At 35.9% G+C, this 12,953-nt stretch overlaps 2 protein-coding genes across 8 annotated transcripts in view; one reads left to right on the plus strand and one right to left on the minus strand.

Moving 5' to 3' along the window:
- CCZ1 (CCZ1 homolog, vacuolar protein trafficking and biogenesis associated) overlaps positions 1 to 10,599 on the plus strand; it is a 44,806-nt gene extending 34,207 nt beyond the window's left edge. For both annotated transcript variants that reach the window (XM_056806526.1, XM_056806528.1), the window contains one exon: positions 7,234 to 10,599. In XM_056806526.1, the coding sequence (XP_056662504.1) occupies positions 7,234 to 7,250 (17 nt within the window). In that variant the 3' untranslated portion in view covers positions 7,251 to 10,599. The remainder of the gene's footprint in view (positions 1 to 7,233) is intronic.
- Positions 1 to 12,953, minus strand: part of LOC100027249 (radial spoke head 10 homolog B2) — a 62,556-nt gene that overhangs the window by 4,131 nt on the left and 45,472 nt on the right. For 5 of the 6 annotated variants that reach the window (XM_056806521.1, XM_056806520.1, XM_056806523.1 and 2 more), the window contains 4 exons: positions 10,591 to 10,722; positions 6,336 to 6,470; positions 5,550 to 5,643; positions 4,017 to 4,154 (listed from right to left, as the gene is read on the minus strand). In XM_056806521.1, coding sequence (XP_056662499.1) covers positions 4,017 to 4,154; positions 5,550 to 5,643; positions 6,336 to 6,470; positions 10,591 to 10,722 — 499 coding nt within the window. Of the gene's footprint in view, positions 1 to 4,016; positions 4,155 to 5,549; positions 5,644 to 6,335; positions 6,471 to 10,590; positions 10,723 to 12,953 lie in introns of those variants that run through there. The other variant, XM_056806524.1, reaches the window with a different exon arrangement.

The following is a 12,953-nucleotide window of genomic DNA, read 5'->3' on the forward strand; positions in this document are numbered from 1 at the left end:
CAACCCCACCAATAGCATATTAGTGTCCCAATTTCCCCACATCCCTTCCTATTTATTATTTTATTTTTCTGTCATATTAACCAAGCTGATTGGAGTGAGGTGGTTCCTCAGCATGTTTTAATTTGCATTCCCTAATCTAGAGTGCTTTAGAGTATCTTTTCATATGACTAAAGATAGTTTTGATTACTTTATCTGAAAACTGCTTGTTCATTACCTTTGACTATTTAATCAATTGGGGAATGACATATTCTTATTTGACTCCATTCTCTAAATATTTGAGGAATAAGGTCTTTATCAGAGAAACTCAATATAAAATTTTTTTTCTCCAGTTTTCTTCTAATCTTGGCAATATTGGGTTTGTTTTTACATTAAAAAATTAATATAATAAAAATTATCCATTTTATATCACACCATGATCTGTAGTTCTTATTTGGTCATAAATTCTTCCCTTTTCCATAGATCTGACAGATTCCATGCTCTCCTAATTTTCTTATGGCTTCACCCTTTATGTCTAAATCACATAATCCACTGTACTATCTGTTTCTGCTTTACTGTGTATTTCCCTTTATCTCAATTTCCCCATTTATCCTCTCTCCTTTCACTCTGACCCTCCTGAAGTGTTTTGTTTCTGCCCACTGCATTCTTCAATTCACCTTCCGCTTTTTAGCCCCTCCTCCCCTTTATCTCCTCTTCTACTTCCCTGTAGGTTAAGAAAGATTTCTATACCTGAGTCATTCCTCTTTGAGTCAATGGATGTTATTCCCTCTTTGAGCCAATTTCAATAAGAGCTTTCTCATGCCTCTTTTATGTAAGATAATTTACTCCCTTCTACCTCTCTCTTCTCCTTTCTTACAGTACATCCCTCTTTCTCACCCCTTAATTTTATTTTTTTAGGTAGTATCTCATCATAGTCAACTCACACTTGTGTCCTCAATCAATGTATACTCCTTCTAACTGCCCTAATAATAATAAAGCTCTTAAGAATTACAAGTATCATCTTTGCATGTAGGAATATAAAAGTTTATCCTTATTGAATCCCTATGATTTCTCTCTCCTGCTTATCTTTTTATGTTTCTCTTGGGTCTTGTATTTGAAAATCAAATTTTCTGTTCAGCTTTAGTCATTTCATTAATACTTGAAAGTTTTCTATTAAATATCTTTTTTTTTCCTCTTGAAGAATTATACTTAGTTTTACTGGATAGATTATTCTTGGTTGTAATCCCAGGTATTTTACCTTCCGGAATTTCATGCTCCAGAACCTCTGATCTTTTAATGTAAAAACTCCTAAATCCTGTGTAATCTTGACTGTGGGCTCCATGATATTTGTATTGTTTCTTTTTAGCTGCTTATGATATTTTCTCCTTGACCTGAGAGCAATGGAATTTGGCTATAGAATTTCTAGGAGTTTCAGGAGATTCTTGCAACTTCTATTTTATTCTCTGCTTCTAGGCTAGCAGGGAAGTTTTCCTTGATAATTTCTTGAAATATGATGTCTAGGTTCTTTTTTAATCATGGCTTTAGAGCAGTCCAATAATTCCTAGATTATCTTTCCATGATCTATTTTCCTGGGCAATTATTTTTCCAATGAGATATTTCACATTTTCTTCCAGGTTTTTTTTTATTCTTTTGACTTTATTTCTTGATGTCTCATGGAGTCATTAATTTTTAAGAAATTATTTTCACTAAATTTTTGTATGTCCTTTTTCATTTGGCCACTTCTACTTTTTAAGAAATTCTTTTCTTCAGTGAGCTTTTGATATTTTTTCCCATTTTTTGTACTTCCTTTACCAAGCTGTTGACTTTTTTCATTATTTTCTTACATCACTCATTTCTTTTCCCAATTTCTCCTCTACCTCTCTTATTTTATTTTTTAAATCCTTTATGAGCATTTTCAGGAATTCTTTTTCAGGCCTGAGAACAATTCACATTTTTCTTTGAGGCTTTGCCTATAGCTATTTTGACATTATTGTCCTTGCTTCTGAATTTGTGTTTCCATCTTCCCTATCACCACAATTACTTTCTATAATCAGGTTTGTTTGTTTTTTAATTTATTTTTCCATTCTATTTCTTGACTCTTAATGCATTAAATTTGGGCTGTGCTCCTGGGGTGGAGAGGCACTGTCCGAAGCTTCTGAATTTTGATGCTTCTATTTTCTGAGCTAAATTCTGGGGATTATGTTTTCACTTTATGTTTTCAGTTCTTCCAAAGTAGCATGATCTAGGAAAAGGTGGTCACTGCTTCCCTGGACTGTCTATGAGTGACCACAAGTAGTCTTTTCTGTGCTGGAACTGTGTCCAGCATCCCACCTCCTGTTAGTGCTCTTCCGTGCTCTAGAGGACTTCTATCTGGAACTGTATGTGAGCAACACAACAGAGTCTTGCTCCCATTGCCAGAAAAAGGTCCCTTATAATTTCCTGACTAGGAATATCCCTTTACTATTTGTAATATCCCCTTACTATTTGTGGGATGAGAGCTCTGAAGATTGCAGCCAGCAATTCAGTTGCTCCCAAGGGCCACTGCTGGCTTGCTGGGTGCATCCTACACTGAGCTGCATTCCATTCTCACCAGTGAGACAGACCTTTCTTGTCCACGTTATAAGTTATTAAGGGCTAGGAAATAGTTCCACCTTGTCTTTTTGTTGTTTCTGCCACTTTGGAATTCATTTTGACTGGTTATTTTAAAACTGTTTAGAGGGAAATGTAGAAGAGCTCAGGCAATATTATGCTATGTCATTTGATAATCAGTATTACTCTTTAATCTGTCCATTTCCTCAAAACCCCATTTCTTAAACTAGCTCAAAAGGAGAATCTCTGTCTGAACTAAAGCATGGTTGAGGAATGTGATCCCTCCTATCCCCCGAAGCTTCTGCCACTTTAAAGTGAGATCTGTGCTTCTGTTTAACCAGTAAACAGAGAACCAGCTTGGACTAGGTCCCTCCCCAGGGAACAATTCCCCTGTCCTTGCTTTTCGTCTTCAAATTTAGGGGTGATTTGATCTCCAAGGGGAAGGCCAAATTGATTGGGTTTTTTTATAGCCTATTTTGCTAGATTCTATGAATCTCATAAAGCAACTAGCATTCCTTAAGTGTCAGAGAGGGATATAATCAGCCACATTTGAAGGCCTATCCACTCCATTACTAATGCCTCCACAGATGAATAGAGAGGAGCTGAGAACTCTTAACCTACCACCTTATTAAAATGTCTACCAATCAGGATTGTCTTGCCTTTGCCAGAAGAAGTCTAAATGATGTACTGTCAGGTCAGGTCTTTGGTCACTGAGGGAAGCTAGCCTATTGCTAGCTTAACTAATATTATAGCTAGCCTAACTAATAAATTGATCATTTTCAGGTCCTTGCTTCTTGCCGAAGTGCCAGTGTGACTATTTTACTAACACTACATGTGTCACAGTTATTAAAACAATATCTTGCTCTGGAGTAGACTAAGCTTCAGCATCATTTTTACTTGCCATGTTGCTGACCTTCTAAGTTGTCTTGGGCAGGAAAATTATTTCACTCCATTCTGTTGTTGTTTCTGCCACTTCAGATTTTGTATCGAGGTGTTATTTTAATGTTGTTTGGAGGGCGATTTGGGAGAGCTTAGGTGAATCCTTACCTTTACAGCACCATCTTTGATTTATAGTACTTTTGCAGAAGATAGTGAGATTTAAACTGTGTTTATGCTGGAAGGTAGTCAAGGTAGGATAGAGAAAATTGCTAGATATACTGAAGTAACGAATTGTCCTCATTTATGTTCATGGTAAAGTAGCATAGAAAGCAAAACAGAAAAATAGGGAAAGGAGCCATTTTAAAGAAATATAAACTATTGCATCACTGCTAAATTGCTGTTTTCTTGTGAGAAAAAAAAAAGTCCTCAAAGAACCAATGTCAAGTCTCTATTGTGGAGAATTAAGGATAATCCAGAAAAGATTTTATAATGAGATTTAACTTTGAAAGACATTTTCATACTTAGATTTGTGTTTAAGTGTCTTTAATATCCCCTCTTAAAGATCAACATACCTGACATCTTCATAGCACTTTCTTCAAAATCAGAAATGTGTTGGTGTGATGGTCCTGGCTCCTCTTTATCTTCTGATTTTGAGATTACATCTGAGCATACTGATGGCTGTACCTGAGAATCAAGTGTCACACTTCGAGCTGTAAGATGATAAAAAGTTTTCATTGGTTCCTAAACTTTTAGCAATGAAAAAGACATTAACCATCTAGTCCAACTAATCCTTTTACATATGAGTAAAACAAATACTCCTAGTATTAAAGGCCTTGGCTAAGCTTGACGTCAGGGCTGGATTTTCTGTACTCCTAGCCTAGTGCTTTTTCTAAATGATTTTCATGAATCACAAATCCAATTAGTTTTCCGAATCATTTTATAATGCTCTCACAGAAAGGGCATATAAAAAGGATTGAGGAGACTAGAATATCCAAAGAGCAGTTATAAGCATAAGTGGAAAAACTGTCCATAGAGAAGAAACAATCAGATGAAGCCTTCTGTATTGGAGGAAGATGAGGGAGGGGCCGAAATACCTGGAAATAAATTCAATTTTTTAAAAAAAAGGTTGACTAGCAAATCAAAGAAAAGTAGAAATGACATACATCACATATATGTGTACATGCATATACATATGCATGTTTATATGTATACATAATTTATTATGTTTATATATATTTTATTTAATATACCACCCCCAAGTTTAGCAAAGTGCTTCTAGAGGAAAAGAGAGGTACATGGACTGGAAAATTGTTTAAGAAATCATTGATGGCTGGATTCAGTGAATCATTTGACCAAGTTGATAGGAGGTACACAGTAGAATTCTACAGAGCCATCTGCTTGGCCTTTTGAGATTAGGAAAAAAAAAGGCATAAATTGCTTGCTTATCAAATTTGTAGATGACATTAATTGAGAGGGGCAACTGATATGCTGAATGATAATGAAATACAATAAATAGAAATGTAAAGTCTTACAATTGAGTTTAAATAGTAGCAAGGTGTGGGAGGAGATTACTAAGGAATTTGACAGAAGATCTGTGGTTTTAGAATATCCTATGAAGACAGTAGAGGTCAGTATCCTGTTTTGAGAATCATACAGAGGATGCCATAGAATTCATTGAATAAACTAGGTCTGTTAAGTCCATAGAAGCCTGGGAAGAGATTGTGGGTTTATTATCCAGGACTTTGACCATTCCCAACCCCTATTTCCCAGTCTTTCCCCACTCTGACTTAATTTCTCTATCTTTGACTCCATGTGCTAATTTAACAGTTTAGTAACAATGATCCATATTCACCCCCTTGATCTTCTTTCTTTCCTTCTTTCTCCCATTCTTCCTTCCTTATTTTTCTGCTTCCTTCCCTTCTTGCATCCTCTGTGCCTTTTTTAGAGGCAAAACTTGAATCTAGAACTAATTGATTCCAAGGCTATATCTGTTATGCCATGTTGACTTTTCACAAACATAGTATTTTCAAATATGTGTTATATATACCCAATGTATCTGAAACATGACAATGGCTTTTAATACAGAAATATAAGAAAACACTCACCCAGTTGTGCTAAAAAAAGAGATATTCCTTTTCCCATGGGCTTAGGTGTCAATTTAGAACCCTTTTCATCACTTACAGACTCCTTGGATTTTGTCTTAGAGAAAAATAAATAAGATATTTTAGTAGTATAATAATTTATAGATAAAAAGCAGTTTTCTCTATCTTTATCTTTAGTTAATGAGAGTATTTTTGACATAAGGATATTTTTTTCCTTTTTTCAAGGGTATTTTCTTTAAGGTAATTTGATTATTGTAGCAATTCATATCAAGACTCAAGACTTTAAGGATCTATGACAATCATGTTATTTGTACTTCCTCCACTAGAGGAGTTACTGGCCTCGTTTTCAAAACATAGTTTTCAAAAGCTGAAGAGTATGACTAGAAGTTTCCACAAGGAGTCCCTATGAACTTAGAAAAGCTATTGATAGGTAACAGGGACACACTCTACTGGGCCCATATTCAAAGACCTTCCAGTTTGGTAGGACCTGCTGAAGCTTGTATTCCCCTTGAACAGCCTTTAAAAGAACTGAGGATTACCTTCATACCAAGAAGAGATATCAACTGGTATTTAAGTAGATTTCCTTAACTATGATAAAATATGCATATTTATGCTTCTTAAATTATTAAAGATGTCCAAATACCTGCTAATACCACTCCATAACTAAAAATAATATATAAATCCTTATGGGGCTGTGGAAATAATATTTACAATGGATACAAAGCCACAGAGGTATTATTTTTATAGTTAGGAATACAAATGCAGCCCACTATTTGCTAATTTGCAAACCTCAGGTTTCCTCATTTTGTTCATCTCTACTGGTGGCAGTCCTCCTAACTTGCTTGAAGAAGACTTTGCACTAACAAAGTGAACGATATCAGAGTCATAGCTGGTTAAAGCACTCATGCTCCTGGTCGAAACATTCTAATAAAAAACAAGTATATAGTTGTTATAAGTGATGGTTCTCCTTGGAGGGAAAGGAGGAAGTTTCTATTTGTTAATTAAGGTGAACTGAAAAGAAAGGCACCAATAAAAGTGAAAGAAAACCTAAAAGGAAGGTAAAAACATACACCCATCCAATTAGCAAAAATTTGATAGAGTGCAAAACCAAAGTTCCATCACCCTATGGAGAAATGCTGCTGGTAGAATCAACCAACAAGCATGTAAGAGCCTCCTACAGGCCAGGTGCTGTGCTAGACACTTAGGATATGAAGGCAAAAAGGAACCATCCCGGCCTTTAAGGAGCTTATATACTGGCAGGAGAAACAATACTATGTAAATAGATATCAGATTCCGACAAATTAAATGCAAAGTAATTTTAGGGAGAATCTTCTTAGAAATTTGTCAAAGTACAAGAAAAGTTACAGGAATAATCACTGCCCTAATAATTCCATCAATAATGAGGGCAGCTATCATTTAAATAGCACTGTAAAGTTTGCAAAATGCTTTACAAATATTGTCTCATTTTATCTTCACAACAACCCTGAGAGGTAGGTGTAATTATTTTCTCTATTTTACAGATGAGGAAATTGAGGAAGGCAGAGATAACATGACTTTCCCAAGGTCAGATATGTTAGTGATGGGAGACTTCAGTTATCCAGACATCTGCTAGAGTCAACTCTGTGTTGAAAGCAAAGAAGCTAATAATTTCTTGGCTTGCACTGATGTTAACTTCATCCTTTAATAGGTAGAATGAACCAATAAGAAGGAATAAGAAAAGATTCTCATCCACAAGGAAGAATTCATTGCAAGGGATGGAAATGATGGCAAACTTGGAGGAAAATGACCACTACATCTTAGAATTTGAGACAGCCAAAAAAGAAAAGAAAAGAAAAGTTGGGATTAGTCTGACTTTGAGCAGGAATTTTGAAAGGGTGAATTTCTAAGAGTTCAGAGAAAAGACAGATGGGCTTCTATGACCAAAAAGTTCTACAGGAAGAATGAGAAGCACTAAATGAAATGTAGAAGACATAAGAAAAATATTTCTGATTTGGAGGAAAAGGAAAAGTTGTTTAACAATGTGGATACAAACACAGTCAAGATGGTGGAATAAGGCAGGAACTCCCTGAGCTCTCCCATATTCACCTGCAAACAACTATTTTTAAAAGTCTCAAAACAACTTCTGGAGGAGCAGAACCAACAAAAGCAGGGCATGGGGTGGTTTGAAACAACCTTCCATCCCAAGACAACTTAGAAGCATGGGAGGAAAGCTCTGACTTGCTATGGTAAGGGGGAAGCACAGTCCAGCACAGGCAGCATCCGGGCACCAACAGCAGGCCATGCCCTAGCAAGACTCCCACATCCCCAAGGAGGGCAGGCCAGCATCCAGGCTCCTGTGCAAGAAGTTTGGGCCAATGGACCCTCTGCTTCAGGAGTAGAGTTAAATCTTAATGTTAAGTTAAATCATGAAATAGGCTAGAAAAATGAAATGAAAAAGACCAACCAAAAATTTAGTATGGCAATGGGGATTATTGAAATACAAACTCAGATAACATCAACAATGTCAAAACACCTACATGTAAAGTCTCACGGAAAAATGTAAAATGGTGTCAGAAAGAACTCCCAAAGAAGCTAATCAAAGGATTTTAAAAATCAAATGAGAGATTGGGTACATGGAAAAAGATGTATAAAAACACACTGAAAAAAAATAATTTCTTAATAAGTAGACTCATGAGACATCAAGAAAAAAAATCAAATAAAATAAAAAGAATTAAAAAATCAAATTAGAGATACAGAAGAAAAATTGGAAAAAAGAAATGAGAGTGTTTCAGGAATGAAAAAAAAGTCTTGTTAAATGGAACACAAAAAATGGGGAAAAGTGTACAAGAATTCAACAACTTCCTAAAAAGCAGAATTGCTCAACTAGAAAAGGAGATACATAAGTTCAATAAAATGATAATTCCTTAAAAGTCAGAATTGGATAAATATTCCATAAGATATCAAGAAGCAATAAAATAAAATAAAAGGAATTTTTTAAATGGGGGAGGGGGAAAGTGAAATAGCTCACTGGAAAAACAATTAACCTGGAAAATAGATCTAAAAGAGATCATTTAAGAATTATTGAAAGCCATGATCAGAAAAAGAGCCTAGACATCATATTTCAAGAAATTATCAAGGAAAACTGCCCTAAAGTTCTTGAATAAGGGGATAAAGTAGAAATTGAAAGAAGCAACTGATTAATTCCTGAAACAGAACCCAAATGAAAACTCCCAGGAATATTATAGTCAAATGCCAGAGCTCCAAGGCTAACTCTACTACTGTGAAACCTTGAACAAATTACCTAATATTGCTGGGGCTCAACTTTATCATCATTAAAATAAGACTAGATAACTGAGTTTCTCCCCATTCTAAGTCTACAATAATTATCATTTTGTTATCCTGGATACAGATGGCATGAGAGTAAACTAACTTCCTTTTTTTTTTACATCCTTTCTAGACTAGAAGATTACATAGAGATGCTCTAAGTTATGCAGCTTATTTAGAATTTAACAGCATTTCCTGAAATCTCTGATGTTTTAGAGGACTTCATTAAAAGATATGGATTAGACAGTAATACGATTAGGCAGATTCAGTGGCTCTATTCTTGGTTCCAAAACTACTTAGAAGGCAGCCTTCACTTCAGCCCCCACAAAGAGCTGGGCTTGGGCCTCTACTATTTAACATTTTTATCAGGATTTGGATAAAGGTCTGGAGGGCATGACTGTCAAATATGCAAATGGCACAAAGCACAGAGTGAAAGCTGATATCAGAGTCAATCTAAATATTGAGTCAAATCTCTTAAGATTAAATTTAATGGAGTAAGTGTAGTTTTGCATTTGGGTTAAGAAAATCAATAGGTAGAAAGTGAGGGAGGCATGATTATCCATTTCTTCCTAAAGTTAGACATCTCTAGCACTGGGCTTAGAATCAGGAATCATCATGAGTTCTATTCTGGCCTCACACAATTACTATCTCTGTGGCCCTGCACAAGCCTCTTTGCTTCAATTTCTTCATCTCTAAAATAAGCTGGAAAAGGAAATGCAAACCACTCCAGTATCTCTGCCAGGAGATAGTGTCATGATGAGTCAAACACTACTGAAAAGATACAACAATAAATTAGCTGGGTTTTAAAAATAAAACCCTTTATCCTCGGAAGCCTTTGAAGTCCTTCCCTAAAAACTGGAACACCGATCCATTGTTGGTCGAATTGTGATCTGATCTAGTCATTCTAGAGAACAATTTGGAACTATGCCCCTAAGTCTATAAAACTGCACACCCCTTCATCCAGTAATACCACTACCAAGTCTATGTCCCATAGAGATCCAAAAAGGGGGGTGGTGGCAGTAACCTATTTGTACAAAAATATTTATAACAGTTCTTTTTGTGGTGGTAAAGTAAGGAGATGTCCATCAATTGGGGAATGGCTAAACCAGTTGTGGTATATGACTGTGATGGAATACTCCTGTGCTATAAGAAAAGACAAGCAGGATATTCCAGAAATATCTGGAAAGATCTACAAGAACTGACGCAGAGTGAAGTGAGCAGAACCAGAACATACACAGTGACAGCAATATTGTATGATGATCAACTGAGAATGACTTAGCTATTCTTAGCAATACAATGATCCAAGATAATTCTGAAGGACTTATGATGAAAAATGCCACCTGTTTCCAGAGAAAGAACTAATGGAACTTGAATTCAGATCAAAGTGTACTATTTTTCACTTTTTAGTTTTTTTGGTGTGGGTTTTTTTATTTTTTGGGGGGTGTTTATATGAGTCTTCTTTAATAATCAGACCAAAATGGAAACATTTTTTGTGATCACACATATATAACCTGGAAATTGTTTGCCATCTTAGGGAGGGGAGTGGAAAGGAAGGGAGAGAATTTGAAAAATGCTGTGAAAATTGTTATAATATGTAAATAGGAAAAATAAAATATTGAAAAAAAAATAAATTCCTCCCTGAAATTCTTCCCAATTTTGGCAAGATTGAACCAGTAACAAGGTTAAAACATTCCAGCAGAGTTAATTGCTGTACATAAATTTTAAGATTCTATTTTTTTACCTGATGTGTACTGACATATTTGACTGCAGTAAAATCATCAATTAAATGACCTCCTTGTTGCTTCTCTATTTGCGATGTATCACAGTAAAGTGCACAGCCTAACAGAGCTTCAAAGAATTCTAGAAAAACCAGCTGAAATGCAAACAAATATTAGTATTATTCATTCTCAACAGGCACTTCTCCTATTGGGCAGACATTTATTTCTTAGGTAAAATAATTTGTGGAAAGATTTAATGATATGCTCAAGTGCCAGAAACAAAAAGCACTTTATATTAGGTAGAGTATTTGTGTAACATTTTGTTGAGCTGTATTAAAAAAATCATTGAATCCACAAATCTGATTACATTGAAATGTTTTATTTAGAAGATTCTTCTTTTAGGAAAAAGTACCCATTTAAAAAGCATTTTAGGGTTGTATTTCCTTTTTTTCCTGAATACTGAAAGAAGCAGCACTTTTTTTTAGCAAACAAAAGACAAAACTTACACAAAAGAATCAGTTCGTTCTTCCAATTTACACACAACACTGCAAAGTCAGACAATTAGTTGAGTTTATCACAGACTCAGGTTTAAGAGATGTGACTATAGTCAGGTGGTTTGACACAGAGTTCAGAAGACCTGAGGTTTAATTCCATCTAAGACACATACTAGCTATGTGGTCCTGGATCAGTCAGCCTCAGTTTCCTTATCTGTCCCACAGGGCTAATATGAGAATCAAATAAAAAAATTCAAAACACTTTGAAAATCTTAAAATATAAGAATTGACTATTAAAATAATGATCATCATTGCCTGGCTCCACATCCCTATGTTCTTTTAGTTTTAAAGCTAGAACTGTCTAACCATTATTTATAGGTAGAGATCTGCTCCACCTACCCCATATCTCTAGACTCTGGGGCCAATTCTGACCCTCTAGAAGAAACATATGGAGACAATTCCTCAGGCCTTCCCTAAACATCTAGTCCCATTCCCCAGTAACTAGAGTGTGGAGAGAAACTAAAGAATGGCTGTCCTCTCCGCAAACTTTAATCTCCACCATTGGTACACTGATATTTACCACCAATGGCCACTACTTGTTTATTTCACTCCTATCAGTTGTCTCCTCTGCCTAACTCCACACCAGCGGACTTGGGTAGCCTGGATTCTGGCCTCCTTTGGGACTTATGGCTGAGGATATTTCTCTTTCCTTTTCTCCTTTATACTCTATAGTTAATGTAACAATTTCAAATCTATCTTGAACTCCAGTACTTGAATTAGATAGACCTTAACCCGGGTTCCATGTTCCCGAGGAGTCACCCATCCTGAAAATTCTGCATCTTACCCAATAACACTCTGAGTTCCATTTCTGACAATAGTCTCCCAGGAGCTGTAATTTGGGAAACCCAACTGAATAGCCTTCTAAAGGCAATGATCATTAAAACAACCGCATGTTCCTTCTATGAGGTTACAGTTTTAAAGAGAATGTAAATGGTGCCTGACATTTCCTAGCTGGGTGACCCTGGGCAAGTCTCAATCCCCATTGCCTGGCTCTTACCATTCTTCTGCCTTAGAGTCAATACTTCAATTTTTTTTTTAAAGGGAAAGAACAGGGCATGTCTCAGAGTCAAATGACCTTTGCTCCATCTCCAACCAACACACATTAGCGGGGGTAAATCGCTGGCCCTTTCAGGTTTCCTCATCTAGAAAATCTCTGCCTCCTTTCAGAGATATTTGAGGAAAAGACTGAAAACCTTTAAGTGATACAGAAATGGGACTGATAAACCCAAGGATTATGCTCATGTGAGTAGTCTACCTCTCAATTTTCTAACAAAGCACTGGGAAGGTACAAGGTTAAAAAATCCTTAGTGAGGGGCATCTTGATGGCTCAGGGGATTGAGAGTCAGGGCTGAAGAGGACAAGAGTTCTAAGTTCGAATGTGACCTCCAGCAATCCTGATTGCCTTGTTTTACCACTTTGCCTTGGAACCACTATTTGGTATCCATTCTGAAGGGTTTTTAAAAATTCTAATTAAAAGCTAACATAAAATTTTTTTTAATTAATTGGGATTCTAAGTTTGAGTGAGGGCAAGTACCCACAGCATAAGAATATGAAAGAAGTTGGATTATTTCTCAAATTTAGGTAGTCTTTCAGATTCTGAGAGACTTTGGGTGCTGAGAGGATTATTGACAGCTATGATTAATCTGTTCATATCTGAAAAGATAATTTGTGATTGTCCTTTCTTACTATATACAATCCAGATCAAACTTCAATAGTAAGAGCTAGCATTTATTTAGAGGTTTACCCTTTGCAAAGCTTGATCTTACTTGAGCTCCATAACACTAGGATGGAGGCAGTGTTACTCTAATCCCATTTTACAGTTGAGAAAACTG

This window comes from Monodelphis domestica, chromosome 7, assembly GCF_027887165.1.
Source record: "Monodelphis domestica isolate mMonDom1 chromosome 7, mMonDom1.pri, whole genome shotgun sequence".
Classification (NCBI taxonomy): Eukaryota; Metazoa; Chordata; class Mammalia; order Didelphimorphia; family Didelphidae; genus Monodelphis; species Monodelphis domestica.